The 22,720-nt window shown below is 50.0% G+C and overlaps 1 protein-coding gene across 2 annotated transcripts; it reads left to right on the top strand.

Moving 5' to 3' along the window:
- The first annotated feature begins 69 nt into the window (after positions 1 to 69).
- On the top strand, positions 70 to 22,704 carry LOC131212031 (RAC-gamma serine/threonine-protein kinase). 2 transcript variants are annotated; one of them, XM_058205750.1, is made up of 7 exons: positions 70 to 365; positions 1,716 to 2,293; positions 15,279 to 16,111; positions 16,214 to 16,411; positions 16,488 to 16,639; positions 18,710 to 19,328; positions 19,413 to 22,704. In XM_058205750.1, the coding sequence occupies exons 3-7, from the start codon at positions 15,359 to 15,361 to the stop codon at positions 19,494 to 19,496; spliced, it is 1,806 nt and encodes a 601-aa protein (XP_058061733.1). In that variant the 5' UTR covers positions 70 to 365; positions 1,716 to 2,293; positions 15,279 to 15,358; the 3' UTR covers positions 19,497 to 22,704. The 2 variants fall into 2 exon arrangements, with proteins under 2 accessions (XP_058061733.1, XP_058061732.1); XM_058205749.1 differs by having other exon boundaries at positions 16,211 to 16,411.
- Positions 22,705 to 22,720: the final 16 nt, after the last annotated feature.

The raw sequence follows: 22,720 nt of genomic DNA, 5'->3' as shown, positions 1-22,720 counted from the left end.
AAAAACAGAGAAGTTGTTCAGAAAGTAAGGACAAATTTAGAGCTATTTCGAAAAAAAAGTTCAAGCGGGAAAGTTGCGTTTCGTTCGGGCTGTTTTTCCGCCAAACGTTAGTCTGTGTGCGTGAGAAGAGCGCTTTCTGCCGACGTACCCGATATCGTGAGCTGTACTATCGTGCAGGATATTTTGTGTTGAACAAGTGTTGATTCCGTGAAAAGCTACATTTCGCTTCAAAGGAGACAAGAAGGCGAGTTTGTTTGGTTGGTGCACGATCGAACGTGGTCGTAAACAAAGTAGGCGAAGCCGAGTGCGTTCCCGTTGGTGTGGCATCGCTGGGCGGCAAATGGTGAATTAGACAACATTCAGTGGTAAGTGTTGTTCTGTCCTCGCGACGGTTCCGAAGAAGCCAATCTGGTTCGGCGAAACAGTGAAACCGTTACATTGTGATTTGCGTTGTTTTTCTTCGGCCCATTTGTTGTACGGCCGCTCTCGCTCGCACCGCCGCGCGCCATAGCCGCTTGCCCTATTGCTACGTTTTGTTTTGCGCCGTGGCCGTGACGAAAAGCGAAGCGCCATAGCCGCCTGGGGGGGTTTCGGGGAATGTTCGTGCACTGAGACGGTTGCGAAAAAATAGAGACACCAACTGCAAACAATGCATATTTAGGCCAAAGCAAAACAAGAAGCCCAACGTGGGACAGACAGCGGCGGAAATAATGTACGCGGTGAGAGATCGATACAGCGCCCCCAGAGACCGAGCAGGGGAGGGAAGGAGACAGCGTTCGGTTTGACAAGTTGCGTCTGGCTAGGCCTAGGGATGATGAAATATTCGGTAGCTTGTGCGTAGGTCAACGGTCAGCCAGTCGCCGCCATCGGGCCGTGTTTTATTTTTCCACCGACTCGTTGTGGACCAAGGGATAGGGCTTTTGTTGGCGTTGCTTTTGCTGAAATGAAAGCACAAACAAACCGAGCATCTCTAGTGCCAGACGGCGGCCGCGCCGTGGAGTCGCCGCAGCAGCAGCGTAGTAATCACGGTTTTTGCATCTCAACCATCGCGCCCAACGCTGGTGGTGGTGATGTAGTGTAGTATCGCACCACTACTACCACCACGAGCGGCGACCAGTAGCATAGCATTCTCTGGACGAGACACCGTATTTCGATAAGCATAAGCAGGGTGTGTATTATTCTTTTTCGCTTTTCTTCGATCGGTTCCTTGCCCACGTAATGCGCCGAGAGTGCGTGTCGCCGCACACAGCCACAGGATGGTTCATACGTGTACGTGTATGTTGCGTGGTGAAACAGCACAAAACGCCAGACAGCAGACGGACAATCCATAGGGCGGGGGACACGGGGCGGTGAACGGCAATGCGGTTGAGACTGCCAGACTGCCACCACTCGTAAAAGGTGGAAAAAAAGGTAGAGCGAAGGGCTGAAAAACTAACCGACGGCGACGGCAGCACAACAGTACAGAAAAGAATCGGTCGAAAGGAGCATAAAAAGCATAAATTGTTAAGATGGTCCGGACGGGCCAGACCGAATAGCGCTCATGCACACAACCCAATCCCACACTCGTGTGGTGGCAAAAAACCAACACGTAGAAGGCGGCGGCTATTGCGACGAATTGTAGCGAGATGAAAGGACATCCGGTTCAAAACGCAACAAACGCCAAACACGGGACGCAATTGCTTATTTGTTTCCTTTTTTCCACGATCTACTTGCAGGAAGAACAAAACCCCGCTGGACACGTTTCTACTGCAGCCAGTTGTGTGTGCGTTTGAGGTGTGCTCAGTTGTTGTGATCTCGTTGTTGTCTCTGGACACCGCCGAAAAACAAGAGGTCGTCCGCAGCAAAAAGTGTCTGCTGCACCGTCGGTCGCAGTGGGAACCTATACCGATCGTGACCGATGTTGTATGTGCCAGCCGAGTAGGCTGTGAAAAAGTGCAACGAATCGAAATTGGAAAGCCGCCGCTTAAAAGTTGGCACAGTTTAATTACAGTTAATGTCGCAACGCGCCTGAAGAATCGGTGAAGAAATACGTGCTGGCTGTATAAAATTGTGTGTGCGAGTGAGCTACGAATCCTTGGCTAAGGACTTTTAAAAAAACATAAGCCCACGTCGAACACGAGAAGCAATCGAGAGGCAGTGTATAGAATTTTCATATTCAGATTTGATTTGATGAACTAACCAGCGGTGGCAGTCACGGCAGCAGGACTGCCCCAACACAGACGCAGTAGCGGCTCGAACAAGGATCTCGGCTGACGAGTTCCGGAAGTGACTCTACTCTCCACGTTTCGTGAAGGTAGGTGAAGAAAATCAATTTAAAGTAGGGTTAAAAAGGAAACACCAACAGGGGGCGCTCGGCAGCAGCATCAACGAGATGATGGATTCTGGTTGTTCCGATTATTCTCTTCTGGTTGATTTTTAACGGGTGACTGTCCTGGAAAGTCACCTGCGAAACAAAGCAATCGAATGTCTCGCTCCAAAATCAGTTGCAATCAATCATCGCGGGAATTGTTTAAATGGCACGAGAATTGATTTGATCCTCACCATCGATTGGTTGATTTTCACAAATGACTACTTGATTTCCAAGTAACTGAAACCCCCAAAGCTGAAATTATCCATCCAACACCAAAGTTCGTTGACTGTGAAATGTGGAAAAATGGACCTCGGATTGTCTGTCGACGGTGCTCCTGCTGAGCTGTAAGCGCTCTCCCTCCCGTAGGGGATGCGTCCAAATCGGTACGCAACATACATACCACGTGTGCCCTCTGTTTTCGGCTTTCCTTTTTGTGGTTGTTTTGCTACGTTAAAGGCCAATGACTCCCGCAGTGCGCGGTACTGGTTTTTTTGGGGCCAAGATCTTGTTTGTGGACGATGGGCCACCACAACAGAGCGCTTTAGTCGTCGATGGTAGGAAGGCGCAAGACGCAAAGCAAAGAGAAAGAGAAGCGAAAGAACATTTCAGGGGAAAAATGGTGGGATCGAGGCCGGTCAGTCGCCACCCGTGGCCTTGGATGCGGCATAACCAATTCGTTTCCGTTTCATTTGCGCTCACCAGCAACAGCACTGTTGCCTTATTCTTTCAAGCACTCGTACTCCGTGCCTGGAACCATTTCCTCAGTCGCTTGTTGGACGGGATTTTGGCGCCCGACTCTGTTCAACTTTGTTATGGTTCGTTGCGTTGCTGGAGTGTGGAGGCTTTGCAAAGGCTTTCCTCCCTTGGATCAGGCTCTTATCGGAGGGACCGGACCATGTTGTGCAAGCATCGTGGCATAGACCTGGCTCCCCCCTTGTGCGCGCCACCAGACCGTGTACGAGAAGCGAACGATAAACAGTGAAGGATGTGGCTTAATTATGCTAATCGATAATACGCCTGCTACGATGAAGCGATGTGGCGCTATTAATTTAAGCGAGAAAGGCTCACGCACAGCAGCGATCAGCGGCTTCGGGGGACACAAAACCAATAGAGACGTAACTATCTCTCCATTATCGAGCCCCTAAGAAGGCATGCGAATTTGCGCAATTTGCTTGGTACCTCCCAAAACGGAGCGCAGTTGTATCTATGACGCAATCTTCCATTAGCCAAGCGTCAGAATCAAGCTCCCTGTGAATTGGTAGAGAGGGATCCGTCGGAGATCGTGGATTGCCCTCCCCGTTGTAACAGAACATTGCAACGATTCATAAACAGTTATTGTCATCAGCGGTGGGGACTATACAGGTACCGATAGGTTTATTTATTTGACAAATTCTTTAAAATTTCGCTCTAGTGTATGATGAAAAACAAAACGATCACCACCTGCGTTTGTGGTAAACTGGGTCTAAGAAGCAACCGAAAGATCGGTGTCTCTACGATCACGTTTGAAGTTAGCAAATCAACGTTTTATTTTTGTTTTGGTGGAGCGGTGTCCTTATAACCCGGCGTCCACACTATGAGAATGTGGCAAAAATGTATGGTGGGCCCAGAATCTGTCACTCTTTCTGGAGTACCGTGAGCTACTTTGAGATGCTGTTGAGCTCCTTTTGTTAATGAGATGTTTTACGCGTTTCAGGATATTTAGGCGGTATTTTTTTCAATGTGACAGTTGGTGCCAAATTTCGGCCAGATTTTTTGACTGTCCAAAAAAGGAACAGATTTTCTATCGCGGACCAGATTACGACAAAGACGGCAATAGAGAAGGAAAGCATCACTTGTTCGAGGAACGTGGTTTCGTGTAAGGTCTTGTTCAAGTCGGTTGAATTGCAAGTTAGTGAATTTGAGCAATTAGTGCAAATTGTCCTCGGGAAAGGTAAGTGCGAACTGCGAAAAAAAATTTTAAGAACAATTTGGTGAAAAAGAAAAATTCGTTATTCATGTTATCCGCAGAAAAGAATGGCGAACCACAACGAAAATGATGGATCGGAGCGCATGCACAACGAACGCCGACGAGTGCTGGTAAGAGCCGTTTTAAAGGATTATGTAGATGACCGATAGAGTATTATTATTTTTTCTGTTTTAGTGGACACAGGAGCTGATGTGTAAAGTCATCGATGCTATAAAGGAGGAACAACTGCTGTGGAACCCCAAGCACGTGGACTTTAAACATCGTTCCAAGAAGATAGCAGCGTACAATCGAGTTGCTGCCCAGCTGCAGCTACCAACGGAAGCGGTGCACCAAAAATGGGATGTGCTGAAAAGTTCATACCATAAAAACCGCCGAGCGCTAGAAAACCAGCAGGCAAATACGATTAAATGGTTTGCCTTCGACAGGCTATCGTTTTTGGCTCCTGCGGCTGGAGAAGTATGCGGAGCCTCGGATGTCACGGACATCCCAATTAAGAGAGAGGTAACTTATTTGAATCATTTTTTATGTAGTAAGTGTAATTAACCAAAATAACGCCAGTTTACATGATCTCTCCATCCGGAGAAGAAAAAAAATCTTTAAATTTATTTCTTATTTTATTTACACTATGTGGCGCTTGTCGTGGCACACTTTGAAGTTCGAACAATTCATTGGAATTTGCATAATTTACCCAGGAGCCAGAACAAATTGTTTTGCGTTGTATTCTGTCCATACTTCCTTCCTCAAATTCTGCAGCAACAGCTTTCCATTCATGTTGAGATTTTGGTGTCTAGTTATTGAGAGAAAAAAATGTAGTTGTTATCAATATTAACACACGTATAATATTTTTTCAGAACATGGAATCAACATATATGAGCAACATACAAACATTGACGGCATCAGAAAGAAACACGCCCATCTCACCTACGGCAGATGAAACTTCTTCTTATCCGGCTACAACCGCCGAGCGGTCTTTACCTGCTTCAGGGAACCTGGCACATGAAACACCTCAGCCAAATAATTATCCCGACGGGGCAGTTTTGGAAAGGCTTGTGAAGGCGATCGAAGTGGGGTTGAAGAGGTATAATAACCCCACATGGTCCGATATCCTGGGATCGTACGTCTCCATGGTGGTGAACAAAGCTGGTGAACGCCCAGACACCGAAATGCGGCGGCTGTTAAAGGAGGTCATCCGTCTGATGGAGACGTTCCAGGATGGCGGCAGATATGAAGCCATCACCCTGAGCCTTCAGCAGTCCTACGTTTTTTGAGTGAATAAAACCTTCAAATAGACCAGTTTTGTGTACTTACTTCTCAACACTAACGATGACGATGACACCTAGCATTTTGGCGGAATGTTGCTTCTTTTGCAGCAACTTAGGCTCCAACCATGCCAAGAAGCACTTCAAATTCAGTTGCGGTCTTTCAAGTGAAATTCCGGAACCCTATTCCATCGTTCAGATACAGCTGGTCGATTAACCTTAATCCGTGATGTGGAGCCTCTGCGAAGAGCTCTCGCGTCCAACAACGTCTTGATACACGCTCAGCAGTCGAACACTGAGAGTATGCGCATCAACTGAACACAATTTTGATTGATTTGATTGGATTGGTTTTATGATTTAAAGAATCCATTGCATTAGCTATCCGCTGCAAAACTGCCAATGGTAACGGAATGAAATGGTGAACTGCCAAATCAAAACAAAAACAAACGAATTGTCATTTCATTCACTGGAGCTCACAGATTATTCGCCCAGAATCTGCTAGTGTGGACGCTAGCACAGCAAAAAATCTGCCCCAGATATCTCATAGTGTGGACGCGGCACTTTTCAATCTATTGCTTCCCTTGTATTTTTATCATCAAGAAGCAGTGTACAATTAAAACATGAAATTATTTCAAATCCCATTGTCCATTGATAAATCCATTAAGCCCGAGATTTTTCAGCCTATGTGTTCAGTCCTCGGAAAGAGGGAGTTCGTCGTGCTATCGATAGTGAGACACGAGACACCTTCCGTTCATGAAGCGCCTTCAAATGGCTCCTTCCGTTCGAAGCAATTTGAGGCTGAAAACCAAACCTAAACCAAAAGTGGGGTTTATTTTGGCTTAGCAACAAGAGTTGTGCGCAGCCAAGTGGTGTTGGTAACAAGACCCCTAACAAGAGCGATGCCCCGAAAGAAATCAGTCTGTGATCGAGTGTTTCAAGCAACGGCCGAGCACCGCCGCCAACCCAACACACAAACCCCCCAGCGGCCGAGTGTGTGGAGTCGAAGGCGACATTCGCCGCCAGACGCGGTCGAAGATCGTGCCGCCGCGCGAGGTCATCCTGTGTAAGGCGGCGGCTGCTGGGCTGTCTATGACCTCCTTCGGTGAGAGAGAGAGGGTGAGGCACTCTGGCCCCGAGTCAACATTATTGCATTCGTCGCGAGTTACGTGGCACGCGTAAACAAACGAAAAGTAAAAATAAAATAACCACCTCCCTTTCGTTGCGGACGGCGCTGCTGATCCTCGTGCCCTCTCGTCGGCGGTGATCGATGACGCGACGCGGTCCTTGTGACGACCAGTAGACACGCACAAACACACGCATAGCGCGAAGCAGTTTGGGCCTAAAAAAGGCCCAAAAGAAATTCGCTCGCGTCGCGCAAAAAATGTCACCCGTCGGCGGTACAGGAAGTGACCCAGACACAGCGGGAACGCCGTCAGGCGAACCTGATCCTGGTGTGTCGTCCGCCTGTGTCCGGGTGATGGTGGTTTTTTTTATCACATTGTGACTTATCCGGCGGCAGCGCTCCAAACAAACCAACCAAAACGGGACGGACATTTTCGACCCGAACACAGAGAACGGTGCTTAGGAGCCGCCGTGTTTGCGTTTGTCAACAAACAAAAAACAATAAAACACAGTTCAAGAAGAAACAAAAACGGGGCGAGGACGACGACGGTGAGAACTCTCGGGAGCAGCTTTTCTTTGTAGCCGGCTCCCCGGCTGGGTTTCGATGTGTTAGATTCGCGGTGCGAAAGCAAAAAAGGACGGCTGAATGTGTCTCGCCTAAAGACGGCGACGGGGACCTAAATAGCGAGATACAAGTCTGTGCGCCTTCGTCGCCACCACCAGCCCGGTTCCGCCGGTTTGCTGCATTGCTGCGGAAATAACACCGATCTACAGATCGCGGTTACGGCGGCAGCAGCATCAGCGACCTAGCGACGCTCCCAAGACCCCGCTGGTGGTGGTGTGGTGGTGGTGGTGGTGGTGGTGGTGGTGGTGGTGGGTGGCTCCGAAGCATACGCGAAAACAACATTCGCGAGAATAAACAGTCCGACGGACCGCGCCCGGTGATGCGGCAGTGCGCGAACACCGAGCGGAGATCGGCTGCGGTCCCCGGTGTCTGAGAATGTTTTTGGCGGCTTCTAATTTTGGCGCTTGCCATCCGCCGCCGCCGCCGCCGCCGCCGCCGCCGCCGCCGCCGCCGCCACGCACCCTTTCGCCCCGGCTGCTGCGGACCCTCTTGTGATCCTTTGAACCTCACAAAACTATCCTCGATCATCGGTTTGACTGACGTGTGCACACGCGGGATTCGGCTTGCGGCTGATGGTGTGTCGGCCGGGGCGGGGGGGGATGCTGCTTCCGAGAAGTCGGCGGACCAGCGGACCATGCGCGTGCGCACGGTGGGTGACGGCGCTGTTTATTTCTATTCGAACTGAGCCAATTTTTTGTTGTTGTTGCAGCGTGAATCTAAGCGCCGTCTTCTTTTCTTCAAGCCAGCCCGTCCGCTTGCAAATTATTCGTATCAAGTCAAAATGGAGCATAAAGTAATAGAGAGCGGTAAATATCTAACTGCGCCACCATCAGCGCCCCTTGCAGTAGGAGTAGTCATGTATGGAACAGATTTTCGGAACACATTTTAGGTTGTGTTTTTGCTGACAACAGCACGTGGTGTGACGCACGGAAGCTAAACGAGCATGTGTGTCACTCTCAGCCGGCCGTGCCGGCGTTTGATTAGCTGTGTACCGGGGCCAGTTGACTAAATACAATTCGTGGCTCCCCGTTTACGGTCACAAAACACTCACGAACCTTGCGATGCAACAAATATGCGGTCCTGTTCGTAGCCCCAAAGCTTGTCCCTGGCGGCGCTCAGCTTTGTTGTGGACTGTGCTCCTTTAAAAGAAGGTACGGTTTAAAACCTTACATTCGGACTTTTTTCAAAGAAATCAAATGTTTATTACATTGAAATGAAAAATTCTATTTCATTCGAAGTGTGTGCCATTGCTAGACACACATTTCTCCCATTTCTCTGCTAAATCGTGAGTTCCCATTCGAAGAATTCCTCCTCTTTTGAAGCAAACCAATTAGTCATCTAATTTCGACTTCCTCGTAGGAAACAAAAGGGCTGCCCAGCCAATACGTGTTCCATCGAAAATTGATTAATGATAATCGGAAGGAGCCAAGTCTGACGAATACAGCGGGGGGAAAGCAGTTCCCATGATCAGCAGGAGCTTGTTGCTTGTGGCTTGTGGACACCTTTCTGATCCATCAGAAAGTCCTTTTTTGGAGTGCTTCGACCCACTTTGCTTGTTAAGCCGAAATCTCTATTTTATATTTTTTTAAACCGCTTAAAGCACTGCGATCCTACTAAAAACAAGCTTCGACAAGCATTTGATGCGATTCTGTAGAAGTTTCAGCAGATAGCAGAAAAGAAGCGAAAAGTCATTTTCAGGCACAAAAATAGACATGGTCTAACCTTTTCGAAGATAAGATGCAAACTAAAGTTAATTTTGTTTCCACTTGAAAGCAAAAAAGCAAAACTAGGAGGAATTTAGTGCTTGACCGCTAGAGCCATCTGTTTAACAGTCCTAAGCTATTCTGTAGCACCAAGATGCACCCAGATCCCGTCTGTGCGCTAATGCGTGGACCCCTCAGACTTTCCCACCTGCTGCAGTTTTGTGCAACAAACGCTGATATCACGTCCAGTCAACGGCGGTTCCCGTGAGTCCATCATCGTTATTGTCTTCTTCTGGGAACTGTGCGATAGTAACGCAGCGCGGACCAGCAACCTAAAGCTTGTTCCGTTTCCTGTTTGTGAAGGAAACGAAAAAACATCGTTACCGTTTGGCGTCGTCGTCGTCGTCGTGTTATCACGAGCGATGTTGCACTCAGTGGCGGGACCTTTCAAAAACAACACCCTGTCCCTGCGAAGGCCAAATTACCCACCACAATGTTTAGAACTTTGAAATGTGTGTAGATTCAAACGTTTATCATTTCTGCGTTTTATCGCACAACCGCTACATGCGCTGCGATGATGGCCTCAGCCTGATTCCGAGAATCAGAACAAGATAAGGATATCGTCGGCCACCCCCCCGGGGCAACCCTGTAACACACCTTTCGTACGAGGCGGGGGTATCTTCAAGTGTGTCGAGTGCCATTTCCATTCGATTTCAGACACTTTCACCGTTCTTCCGAAGAACTCTCTCGTAACGAACGTGTGCGTCCGTCCGGTATCAGTCACTGATTGTAACATCCGGTGTAGAAACCGTTGTTTTTACGGTGGTACCAACATGATGATGACCCCTGTCGATACCACCATGTCGGCCTCTCGGAATGAGGCCTGTTTTTTGTGGCTACAGATCGTACTTCCGTCCGATTTGGCGGGCGTGTTGTTATTGCTTCGCAATCACCACGCGGCGGCTGTCGCTACTCCCCGGCATTTGATTTGCTGCCGGGATTCGGGAGGCGGCTCTCCGGCCAGTTTATTTGACATCGATCGCCGTGGAGGGGTGCGGTGCATGTTTGCAATCCTCCCCCTTAGCGCCACCTGTCGCCGGCACAGAGCGCGCCTTGCGCTCTCCGCACAAAAAGGCGAGTGTTGTTTTGACGCGCGCGCCCTGATGGGCCTGCTTCCCTTCCCGTTTTGCCGCTGCTTAAGTGATAAGAGCACCACAGCTCGGTTCGCCTCCCGCGTTCCTCAATTTCCCTCCCGCCGGCGCAACATTGTTGCTGCTCCGTGGTGGTTTGTTTTGCTGCTGCATCGTTCGACTTCTCACGATCGTGGCGCGTGTGGCGCGGAGGTGATCAGTTTACCAGGAATAGTCTGGCACCGCACACCCGATCGTCTTTCCCAGAAGAGCCGCTTATTTGACTGCGCAGTTCCAGCGTGTAGCGAAATTGTTGTTTGCGCTATCGGCGCCGGCGCCCGGGGAAACTAGTTTCCCACGAGGGTGGCCGCGCCCCGATACGAGGTACAACTTTCTCGGAACTTGTCGGGAATGATACTCCACCAGGCGGTGGTGGCGCCTGATGGACCTTTTACCGAGACACCGCCTCTTGACGTAAAACTCATTCGGACTTGCCGAGCTTCTTCGTTGTGCCCGATGACGGTGGAATTGCAACACAACACAACATAGAAGCGCACACAACGCGTTTGCTCCACGTGATCGTAGCTTGGCCGCTTAAGGAAACCGTGTTAAACACGTGCCGCGTGCGCCGCGCACAGAGGGCGTACGGTTAGCGCCAAGGGCTCGACGTTATGGCGCATCATCATCGTTCTCTTATCACCCCGTGACGAGCGAGGAAAGCCGCGTTCAGTAGAGCAAACTCATGAAGCGATAAGACGGTGCGATTTGGTTTGCCCTTTAGATCCTCTAGATCTTCCTTCGGGTGTAATTATCACCGTGCCAATTAGTGAGGGGAGGACGGACTGGACAGATCCAGCGCAGCGTGGGGACCGAGTGTGTTGATTGAAGTCGGAATTGAATTAAGACATTGAGTGGGCTTAATTGGGGCTGATGCGAGCGGCGCGCACTACATTTAATGTGAGTTAGAGATCTGTCGGGATTGGCCCTAAACCGTAGTTTCCCGGTCACTAATCAGATAAATTGGACGCCAAGCGGTGTTCGATTGGGTGTCCAGGCTGGTGATCCATTTTAACAACGCTCGGGAACCATGTTGCTGGTTATCCCTGCATTTGTTAACAATCTGTTGGAGAGTTAAAAACCGAAATTAATTTAATCCGAACCTAGATTTCCCAGGCCACAAATGATGCCTTCGCTATCATCATGCCCTAGCCCTGGCCGGTGGGGTGCTATAAATAGCTTAGTTCTCCTGGAGAACACACGACATGGTGGGAATGCTGTCCCCCCCCAGTCGGCTTGGTGCATCTCGCGTTGTCGTCAGCGTACGATGCAGATGCAGTTTCTTGGACGACGCCGCCCCCCTTGCCTTGGCACGGGAAAAGCTTCTCGAAAGACGTCGAGAAGTTTCTTTGCTCGCTTCCATCGTCGCCGTGGTTGTGTTGCGCATGGTCGAGTTTGAACGCAAAAGAACGCGAAACACGCCGAGCTGACCTAGCCCAATCCGGGAGAGAGACCCCTACAGCAGCAGCAGCAGCAGCCCATCGATAGAGGTGTGTGTGTGCTAATAAAGACGGTGGAACCTTCGGCATTTTTCGTGGCCGCCAAACTCATTAAAATCCCATTACTTTCCCCGGGGGTTTGCGTTTACAGTCAGCATCATCGCCACAGCCTGCCGTTAATAAACAACTAGCTCCACACACAACAACACAGTGGAAACTTCATTCGGGGGGTGTCTTGTAAATGCGCTGTCATTTTCCGGAGCCTTTAGGCATTTTTTCATTTTTGCCTTTAGGACCTTTGCCTACTTTTACTGCTTCGTAGAGGCAACACTACGATGTGTCAACTTCAGCTCTGCTGGTTGACATAACTTCTGGAAGTTCATATCGCTGATCATATCTGGTTGAAGAGCGTTTCCACCGTTGCGCTGGCCGTAATTTTTCGCACACTCTCCGGACAGGATGTTGTCATTCATCCATCTCTCGCGTCAACGGTGGGGATACGCTTGGGAGGTCGCCGGGAGCGAGCATGACGAAGCCCTAGCCACTCTCCTTCTCGTCCCTCTGCGTTTCGCTGTCTGTCTGCGTATCTGCGGTTAGGTCAGGTTTTGAGTCGATCCGTTGTTGGGTGTGGTTCGGGTTGTGTCGCTGGCCTGGTTCGGCTTGCCTGCAATTCTTGCCTTCGCGTTCCACAGACAACTTCGCCCTTGATGATGGCACGCAGGGCCTCTTATACGCCCCATCCCGCTGGTGTACATCCTTCCCGTCCGACGTCGCCATAATCCAATCCCCCCACGGGGGCTAAGGGAAAGATTATGGCTGTGCGAATGGCAAAGGTTCCGCGATGCCTTCCGCGTCTGAATGGAACAGCGAGCGAGTAAAAGAGAGAGAGAGAGAGAGGGTGCATGAGCACTACCGCCGCCGCCGCCCGGCCACGGATTATTGACTGGAACGAAGTTTTCCGGGACAACAAAGGGTGAAAACTTTACGCTCTCGTTAATGAATGAATGAAACACCGTGTCCACTACACACCACTACTACAGCCAGGCTGGCCGCAGCGTATCGACCCCACACACATACAGCATCTTGTGGGCAAGAAAAACGGCAAAAGTGCAACATCATTCCTCCCACGATTTGCGAGACCCTCGCCCGTGTAGTGTAGGGTGTGTCATGATGCACCACGGCGCGGGATGCCGACTCCGTTCGCGACTTTTGCTGGGCTGCTTCTTGTGCTGAATTGAATGAATTTACGGTGCATGATGTCGGAAATGAGGTCACACAATTCCCAGCCTTCCCAGGTTATATCACGCCTTTTATGCGCGCTGAGCTCGATTATATCGATTTTCGGTGTTCTTTCGAGAAAGAAAGAGCGTTCCCGAAGAAGCCCAAGATGGATTCCAACTTGTGGGCGCGCCTACCTTGGGCTCATTTTTACAGGTTCGCAGAGAGCCAGTCGGTGCCTCCTAAAGGCTTGCCACCTGTGTCATGTATGAGCTTACAGCATGGATCTACACTTAACTTATGCTTGCCGCAGAAAGGAGGCACCTCAATAAATATTCTGTCGGTAATGAAGAACCGAACACTTGTTTTGATCTTCTGAAAATGCGATCATAAGTTTTTTCAGTTTCCATTAATTGAAATTACACCCTTGAACTAGTTGCAAGAACTACTTTAGAATTCCTATATATTAGGTAGGTGTTAGGCTTAAATTCTAAACTTTATCAAAGATTTGGTTCAAATATGCACCATTTTGGTGTGATCGTCTAGTGATCGATTTTCACAATCTTCTCTTGATCTCGATTTCTTACCCACTTGGGCAGCTTAGCAATGCGAGAAAAAGGTGGTAAGCGCTTGGTGCCAGGTCCGGACTATATGCTGGATGCAGCAAAGTTTCGCAATCGAGATTCCTGGCCCTTAGGCTTGCACAATCGTTTTTCAACTTTCGTTTCAAGTTGATTTCACGAAACACGACATACAGTCGGACCGGAGTTCGATTCGCTTAATAATCCCCACGGTAGCGAGATTAGTGAGTGGCTTCGCTTTCGATACACTGTGCAAAGTCCTCGAGCGGACCGCCGCGCACGCACAGCGTTCTCGCTATTTTACCATAAAATTCTTCGAATCTAAACTGACCGCGTCTCCGTCCCATCCGCTCAAATACGCACGCCGCGCCTTCGCCCCCAAATGATCGACTTTTTAATGGCCGTCGGTTCGTCGAACTTACTCCCTGGTAGCTGCTGCTACCCGGGGTCTCCGAGGGGCAAGGGTTGGTACGAGTGTCTTTCGGTGGGGAGGCGCGAGAAGGTCAGCGGCATCGCGAACAGAACCCCCCCACCACACACCCAGGCCAGGCAGAGCGGGAGCGAGGAAGAGTTCCGTGAGTCGGCCAGCGTGACGATCAAATATTTCTGTACTGCGCAGCAGTTGGTTCCGTCCGACGGCGGCGGCCGCGGCCGCCTAATAGGGCGCACAAAACTCTGAACCTGAACTTGACCGCCAACGACGGCGCGGCGGGTTCGATGAGCCCGTCGTTTCCCTCGCGAGGTGAGGTTTTAATGTAGTTGTAGCGCGCCCCAGATCGGAAGCCCCGAGCAGGAGTCGTCGTGCTGGCGATTTCAAAGTGAGCCATAAAATACCGATGAAGCGAGTGAAGATTAACACACAATCGTAACCGCGAAAGAGAGAGAGAGAGGCGCCCAGCGGGATCCGTTGGGTGGTGTTGGTTCCGGTAAAGGATCTACGATCATCGAGAGAAGGGTGTGGCGCAGCGATCTTCTCTTATGGCAAATCGTGATCGTTCATCTGATGCAATCGTGTGTACATCGACTACTTAAAAACCCATCGACCCAGCTGCTGCTGGACATGGTGACATCACACCGGAGAAGCAGATCTGGCCCCTCCTCGATAAGAGGAACGGGCTCCAGACGGTCGCGATTGTTTTTATCGGGCGCTTTGGGTGGTGGCGATAAGACGTCCCACCAAATTTGCGCAATAGCTGCGTGATCCGTGGCGCAGTGACCAGCGGTGTCAGACGCGGGTCCATGCGCTTAACGTCCGCACGATCCCTGGCGCTGCTGACCAGCACGTTTTGGGGCGAGATAAAGCAAAAATATCTCAACCCGGGCGGGGCGTGTAGCGTCATCGAAAAGGCGCGCGCGCGTGGCACATGATGACACGCTGATGGTGAATGATGTTTGTGTTGCAAATTAGGACCTTTTCGCTAAGGTAACTCCACCGGGCAGGGCCGGTCGTTTGGCGTATGTTTGTTGAAATTGTCGCCCCTTGCTCTGGGGGAATGTATCATGGCACAGGCCAGCGACCGGATCGAGGATTTTTCATCACATTTGCTCGAAGCGTAACGCCAATACCTACAAATCGATTGGTGTGGCGGTGGCGGCGGTGTTAGTCACACACCGCCTGGTTGAGCAACAGTGTTGCTAGTTCCGTGAGCGCTGTTTTCGTCGGTCGGCCCTTTCGAACCTCCCCGGGTAAATGCACCAGAAATGCGTCATTCATATTTAATGTTTTGAGTTCCGCTCAACTGTGATGTCGTCATACCGTGTTTGCCAATTCCTCCATCACTCTGTTTACTAATAACAGGTTGTGTTTCTTCTCTTTTTTCCCTTCCAGCTACCCTGCTTATCGCGCGGGCGTGTGTGAACAGAACGATTTTTTAACGACAGCGCACAGCGGCGCACCATAAAGCGACGATGTCTTCCCAAATGGCACAAACTGCGCCGGCGATCGCGATCCCTACGTCGTCGCTGAAATCGGCGCCACTCGCGATGACAACGGCGATGCCGACCATGCCGGCGTCGTCTCCCATTTCACATCCGGCGGCATCGCTTCCGCTGACACAGAACACCAGCTCGCAGCAGCAGCAGCAGCAACAGCAACAACAGACCAGCAGCAGCACCATCTCGGTGTCGGCGTCGACGGCGAGTATCTCCTCCGTGCAAACCAACAACTCCTCGTCGGCGATGCCGGACTCGACGTCGACGATCGTGAAGGAAGGTTGGCTGTACAAGCGCGGGGAGCACATCAAGAACTGGCGTTCGCGCTACTTCGTCCTGCGGACGGATGGCACCCTCGTGGGCTACAAGACGCGCCCAGATGCGACCTGCCTGACGGAACCGTCGAACAACTTCACCGTGCGCGGCTGCCAGATCATGTCGATCGACCGGCCCCGCCCGTTTACGTTCATCATTCGTGGGCTCCAGTGGACGACGGTGATCGAGCGGATGTTCCACGTGGACGACGAGGAGGAGCGCAAGGACTGGGTGGACGCCATTCGGCGGGTGGCGAATCGGTTGAACGAGGAGGAAGTCTACCAGACGGCACCGCCGCCCATGCCGTCGGACGAGGACTGCGAGATGGGTTCGATCGCCGAGGATGAGCTGCTGAGTGAAAAGATTCCAGTGTATGGAACGGCCACCGATAAGATTAGTGGAAAAATGAAAGTGGTAAGTGTCTAGCAAGAAGGGAAGGAATCTACCCTTTGAAGAGGAGGTGCATTGGAACTAACTTTCTTCCGCGCATTCCTCTCCCATCGGTGCCGCCAGCAGACGTTGGAAAATTTCGAGTTCCTCAAGGTGCTCGGCAAGGGCACGTTCGGGAAGGTGATTTTGTGTCGCGAAAAGAGCAGCGCCAAGCTGTTCGCAATCAAGATCCTCAAGAAGGACGTGATCATCCAGAAGGACGAGGTGGCGCACACGATGGCCGAGAATCGCGTCCTGAAAACAACCAACCACCCGTTCCTCATAGTAAGTACCGCGCATTCGCATCGGCTCTTCTGTACATTGACGAATTTAATTGACCTACGTACCTTTCCTTTTCTAGTCACTGAAATACTCGTTCCAAACCGTCGATCGGCTCTGCTTCGTGATGCAGTACGTGAACGGGGGCGAACTGTTTTTCCACCTGAGCCGCGAACGCATCTTTCCGGAGGATCGCACCCGCTTTTACGCCGCGGAAATCATCTCTGCCCTGGGGTGAGTTTTGTTCCCGGGGGTATCGCGTACGACGCCTATCAAAGGTCGATTAAGCACATGGTCTTGGTTCGCTTCCCGCGAAGTAGACACAAATTTCCTTTTTAGTTTTTATGGCGGTCGCCGCGCGGGAGTTCCGTGGCCTCAGCAGCACAAGTACGATAACCTTTTCTGATTAGCTCCGACGTATGCTTCAGCATTCTCGCCACTCTGTTATGCAACATCAGCAGAAATTGTAAAAAACAGTGTGTAATGTACGTAGTGTAGTAAATTGTGGAGGCCAAACGGAAACGTGAGGGCTCTCGTCGCTGGTGGTAATGACGGTGACGAATAAACATAACTTGCAGCTTTCAAAGCGACCAGCGTTTTCAACGCACTACTCCCTTTCGCACCTGGTTTATCGCGAGTGCCAGTATTGGGTTCCGGTTGCCTAATCCCCGTGTACAATCACCTGTTTTACTGGGTCGATCCGGTATTTTGCCGTTCATCAATAACAACTACTTCACTAGGGGAGTAGTCAGCGCGCGCACACAAGGCTCTGAAGGGCTACCGTGGACGTCGCTTTCGACACTTTGGCACGTTTTGTACTGCCCCACTGCATTCCTGCAGCGGAGAGAGAGAGAGAGTCCCCGTGTTTGTTGAGGGCCACACATGGGCGTTGCACAATCATTATCGCTCAAAACCATCACCGGCGCCATCGGGGCCTCCCTGTGAAGTGTTGTTTATGTGCTTTTCAGGTTGCAGGAGAGCACCGGAGAGAGCGCGCGCTACAGAGGCGAACAGATGAAAAGAGGGCGGTCAAGTGAGGCAGCACCTCCACCGGGCGGATAAACACGTGGTGGGAAAACCCGCACAGGGCTGCGACTCGGGTTTCTAACACTGTTGTGCGCGCGCAACAATGTAAGCCGCCGCGATTAGTGAGTTGACTGTTTGTCGCAAAAAATGCAAGCGCGCCCACCACCCAACCCCCCAAACGGATCGCGGTTCGGGGTTTTCCCGGTGATCAGATTTTTATGATCGATTGTTTGGAAGAGAAGGTCGACAGGCACTTGTGTCATAAAGCTGTCAGACCCTATCCCAACCAAAGTGCCCCCTCACCACATTCCAACTCAAGGTAACAGGTGATGGTTCCTATCGGCGCTACGGCCGGTTTTGGTTTCCCGAGCTGTAGCCAACAATTGTTTCCACCTCCAGCTTTGCAGACGTCAGGCATGTGGACTCAACACAATGAAGCAACTAGAATTTGATTACATTTTGCTTCTTACACTGGACAAAGTTTTCTCTCGCATCTTCTTGTGGTCAGTAATGTGAGAAAGTAAGAAGATCGGGTTAAGCACACCATCGTTAGCACAATGTTAGCGTTTCTTCTAACCTGCTGTTTGTCTAGTGCCACATTTGTCTAGCGGCCACCTTGGAAGGTGTATGGTGAGGCGCAAATATTTGATTATAATCGGCTAAGGATTTGTGTGCAATTACTGCGAAACGCGCGTGTGGTGTACCGGTTATGACGGTGGTGCGCGCAGGAGTTTACTATGAACGCTTCAAGTCCATTCAAGCCACTTCTAGCGCGCGAGCGTGACGAAATTGTGGTTCTGGAATGGCGCGTAGCGTTGTGGTGGGTTCTCGGTTGGTGTGGTGTTACAGTTATTTCGAGCGCTCTGTAAAACACTATTTACCATCCTCCACAAGTGCCTCGTTTGCGTTGAACTCTCTGCGTCAAACGGTGTTTGTTTGGGCGGTTCTCGAGGCGCACTCTCGCACCCCGCCAGAGTGAATGGAGTGACGAAAAAGCAACATTTCATTCATGGAAATGGCACTTCTTCGCGCGAAATCACCCGTGCGCGCGGTCATTGTGTGTTGACGTCAACGATTGGTCAAACACACTGTGCCGCACCATTATCGCTAGAGTAATGGGGCTCTGCACGTGGAGCGACCACTTTGCAATCTTGAACCCTCATGAGAAAGGTGCCATTAATCGGTCCTGTGTCTGGTACGCTTCGGGCTGTATTGGTACATGATTTGTGTTCTTAATCCCAGTTCATACAACATTAACCTTTCGCGTGTCTGTTTCAGGTATCTCCACTCGCACGGTATCATCTACCGCGACTTGAAGCTCGAGAACTTGCTGCTTGATAAGGATGGCCACATCAAGATTGCCGATTTCGGACTGTGCAAGGAAGACATCACGTATGGACGCACGACGAAAACGTTCTGCGGCACACCCGAGTACCTGGCGCCGGAAGTGCTGGAAGACAACGATTATGGGCACGCGGTTGACTGGTGGGGCACGGGCGTCGTAATGTACGAGATGATATGTGGCCGATTGCCGTTTTACAACCGCGACCATGACATCCTCTTCACGCTCATCCTGATGGAGGAGGTTAAGTTCCCGCGCCAGATCAGCGTCAATGCGCGCAGCTTGCTCAGCGGGCTGCTGGTGAAGAACCCGAAGCAACGGCTCGGTGGAGGGCCGGACGATGCGAAGGAAATCATGGCACACCCATTTTTCGCCAGCATCAACTGGACGGATCTGGTGCACAAACGTATCACGCCACCGTTTAAGCCGCAGGTAACGAGCGATACCGATACGCGTTACTTCGACAAGGAGTTCACTGGCGAGAGCGTCGAGCTGACGCCCTCCGATAACAACGGACCACTGGGAGCGATTCAAGAGGAGCCACACTTTTCCGAAGTAAGTAAAGGAGGGGCACCAATTGCGCGCGCACACACCAGGGTAACGTTATGCTTCTTTTGCGTTCGTTTTCCCGATTTACAGTTTAGCTATCAGGACATGGCGTCGACGATGAACACGCCCAGTTACATGAACCATTCGTCGAGCAACTATCCTCCAATGCAGTGAGCCTCGGGAGAGCCGGACAGAACATAAAGTGGCCATCTTGTATCTCGGTGAGGGTTGTTGCATGAGAATGGAATGATGAAGAAACATTGAAGTGAAGCTGCGCCAACACCACACTATCACAGCTGGAAAAGGGATCGAGTGAGAGAGCAGAGAAACAACAGCAGATCACCGTATAACCGCAAGCAGATGACCGTTACATGTTATCATCGCGTTCTCCATAGCCCGATATTGCTACGCAAACCACTGAGTGCAGCGATCACTGTCGATCGCAAATGAAACGGCGACCGACCCACAGATCCTAACCGCGGCGGGCAAGAGATCTCGATTGTCAGAGTTTGCCACGAAGGTCCTCGCATGGGCATCTGACTGCCTGAACCATGTACACCGTTATACGGTCGTAATAGTATGCATATGTTGCTCTATGAAGCCTACAGCTAGGTGTGTACGGGCCTGAAGCTGCTTGACAGCAATCGAGGGCCGCACCAGGCAATCGGCGGACTGTGCTTAGGAAACAAAAGTTCCACAATAATTCTTCCGTGGTGTGGTTGACGACCCTTCGAGGGTCTACAACCGCACCGATCCTACGGCTAAGCAAACATTTATGGTCATTGAAACTTTCCATCCATAACCAACCATCCCTCAATCATCAACACTGAATCTGACAGACACAGGACACACACAATATATGCAGTATGTAGAAATCGACCACCGTGCCAATATATATATGTATACATTTTTGCCATAGCCAAACAAGTCAAACCACTGGATCTCAGTTTTACAAAACCATAAGTTGTCGTAATGCATCCATGCGACTTAGAGCCCCACACAGCAATTCCACATGAACCAGACACTACGGACGTATCCCCGATCGACCAGCGTCCAGCAACTAACACACTGTAAATGCCAAACTACTGCTACTACTCTCTAACAATAGCGACGATGTTCTGCCTGCGACGGTGAAGGGATATTCTTTTGTGCGTTAAACAGAAGAAATGAAGTCTATAATTTTGCAATTTTTAGTTTGTAAGGTTAAACGCGTAGTAGTAGGGTTACTACTGGTGTGTGCGGCGGTCGATTTAAACGGTGGTTAAGAATGGAAACGCTAAATGGAAGTAGACGATAACACCACCACTCCCCACGATCGCAGTAGTCTTGGTTTTTGAAAGAGACAAATCATCGGCGTGAGGGTTAACAGAGGTGAAACTGTCATAACGACATGATACGTGGTGAGGGACACACGAAGAGCGAACAAAGATTGTATGGAAGACCGGAGCGTGAAACAATATTTCGTAAGTGAAGGAAGCAAGCAAGAATGTAAGGGGTGCCCTCTTTAGTAGAGTAAGAAAGTATCCGCGATTTCGCGTGGGTGCTTGTGCGTATGTGTGTGAAGCGTTGGACAGTGCATAAGTAACGCGGAAAGCAACGGACTGTGATAGAAAGAAATTTGTCTACAGTAACTGTAAGGTAAAGTAGCCACTAGCAACTAGCCGAGACTACCAATTGATAGATGTAAGTAGTTATAGTTGAGCCTGCGCTATCTGAGATACAAGGCGGTTGAGAATTATCAAATGAACTTTAGAGGCGCGCAGTAACAAACGATGCTGATAAACGTACATTGAATTCTGATGCCCATGGTCGTGGAAAGTTATTCCAGCCAAATTCAGTAAACAAATGAATTAAGGAACTAAACTTCTTAACCCAGCGTTCCAGCGTAAGATGTCTGACATACGACGGAGCCAATCGTAACGCAACGCAGAAAAATCCGCGAAACTGGGCAAGATGGAGGCTAACGCTCTGAACCGGAGAGTGCCCTGTGTGCTGAACAATGTATGGAAGTTTAATACGCAACTCGCTCGCACGGCGCGGTCGAATGCTTCGTGTATGGGAAGAGAAATTGAGAGAAAAAATTAAGTATGACAAAAAATCACTACAAACACAGGGATTCAGTTGTGCAAACTAATTTGCAATCATTTATAGTTTGACGCTGCCAATACTACGGACGGACAGCGCCATCCAGTAGCTTCCTTTTCGTATTATTCGAATTTCGTTTGAATTAATTGTAAGGAGGGACTAACCGTGTGTTTGCCGGAACACGACCTCCGGGGGTGTTCTTTTCTTTTTCTACAGTAGCATATAAAATCCGGCGTAGCGGTGCACTCGCGAGAAAAGTATCACTGCCTTAGCTAAACAATAGAATGAACAGTTGTGTGCAACTTTAGCCACGGAGCATAGCGTTTACGTACGAGTATAGTAACTACAAGAGCGTCAGAAGAATGCCATCGGAAGGAAAAGCAAAACGTGTGTCTTCAGGTACACCGGTTCACGTAGCATGGCAAGCATATTAGTAAACAACAAACGCGGATTTCGCGGCCGGCAAAGGCGTCAAGTTTGGGGCGGCTTACCATTGCATTGTTGTTGCTAAGGGTACCATGCCTTCTTGGATGGCTTTCCTTTTTTGAAGTAATTTACCTACATTTGAATTATCGAATATGAATTAACCACAGCGAAGCCTTACGATGACGCACACAATCATATCCATTTTTTTCGAATCACTATTAACTGCGCGTGTAATTGTCATACCGGCCTAGGGAGAGATTGGTGCTTGGGCTGGCTTTGGGTATTATTACGGCAACAAGAAACGATTCAACCATCTTTTTCAGTACAGACCAGTTGTGTGTACGAGTAACTGTAGATCGAAAATGTGTGTGCTTGTGCGCGTCATGCCGTAGGCATCCAAAACTTCCTGCCTAGTTCTTAGTTCTTATCATTAGGCCTATCGCGAGTGAACCGCGCAAGTAGGGGGACGATAATATTTTAGTACCTCCCATAGTCCACAGATGTACACAGCAGTAGCATTGAGCACACTAGTTTGCGTTGCATCCTTGCAAATCAATGATGTAGATTGACAGGATCTAGAGCGAGAAGGAGATTGGGAAAAGAAAACAAAATCCGGAGAACGGAAGGATTGCGTAAACCCTCCCGCTCTGCATTGCCCAGGTCCTGGCGCTGACAGTTCATAACACACGCAGCTTAATAAAGGGATAAGAGAACATGACACTGAGTTCATTGATTCACATCATAATCAACTATGATTAACAACTAATCCCGGTAGTTCCCGGTAGGCTACTGTCTGTCACCATACTTTCAACGGTATTAGTAAGCGATAGATAAATTTAATATATAAGATTGAAGAAAAAAGAAGAAACCAGATCACTAAACATTGT

The sequence above is a fragment of the Anopheles bellator genome, chromosome 2 (genome assembly GCF_943735745.2).
Source record: "Anopheles bellator chromosome 2, idAnoBellAS_SP24_06.2, whole genome shotgun sequence".
NCBI classification, from domain to species: domain Eukaryota; kingdom Metazoa; phylum Arthropoda; class Insecta; order Diptera; family Culicidae; genus Anopheles; species Anopheles bellator.
This window is presented reverse-complemented; position numbering and strand designations above follow the sequence as displayed.

What these genes read in the sequence shown, in the direction of transcription:
- LOC131212031 (XM_058205749.1), top strand. Translation starts at nt 15,359, where the DNA reads ATGTCTTCCCAAATGGCACAAACTGCGCCGGCGATCGCGATCCCTACG. An exon ending in CCAACCACCCGTTCCTCATA is followed by an intron (nt 16,412 to 16,487) that starts GTAAGTACCGCG and finishes TTCCTTTTCTAG; the next exon opens with TCACTGAAATACTCGTTCCA. An exon ending in GAAATCATCTCTGCCCTGGG is followed by an intron (nt 16,640 to 18,709) that starts GTGAGTTTTGTT and finishes TGTCTGTTTCAG; the next exon opens with GTATCTCCACTCGCACGGTA.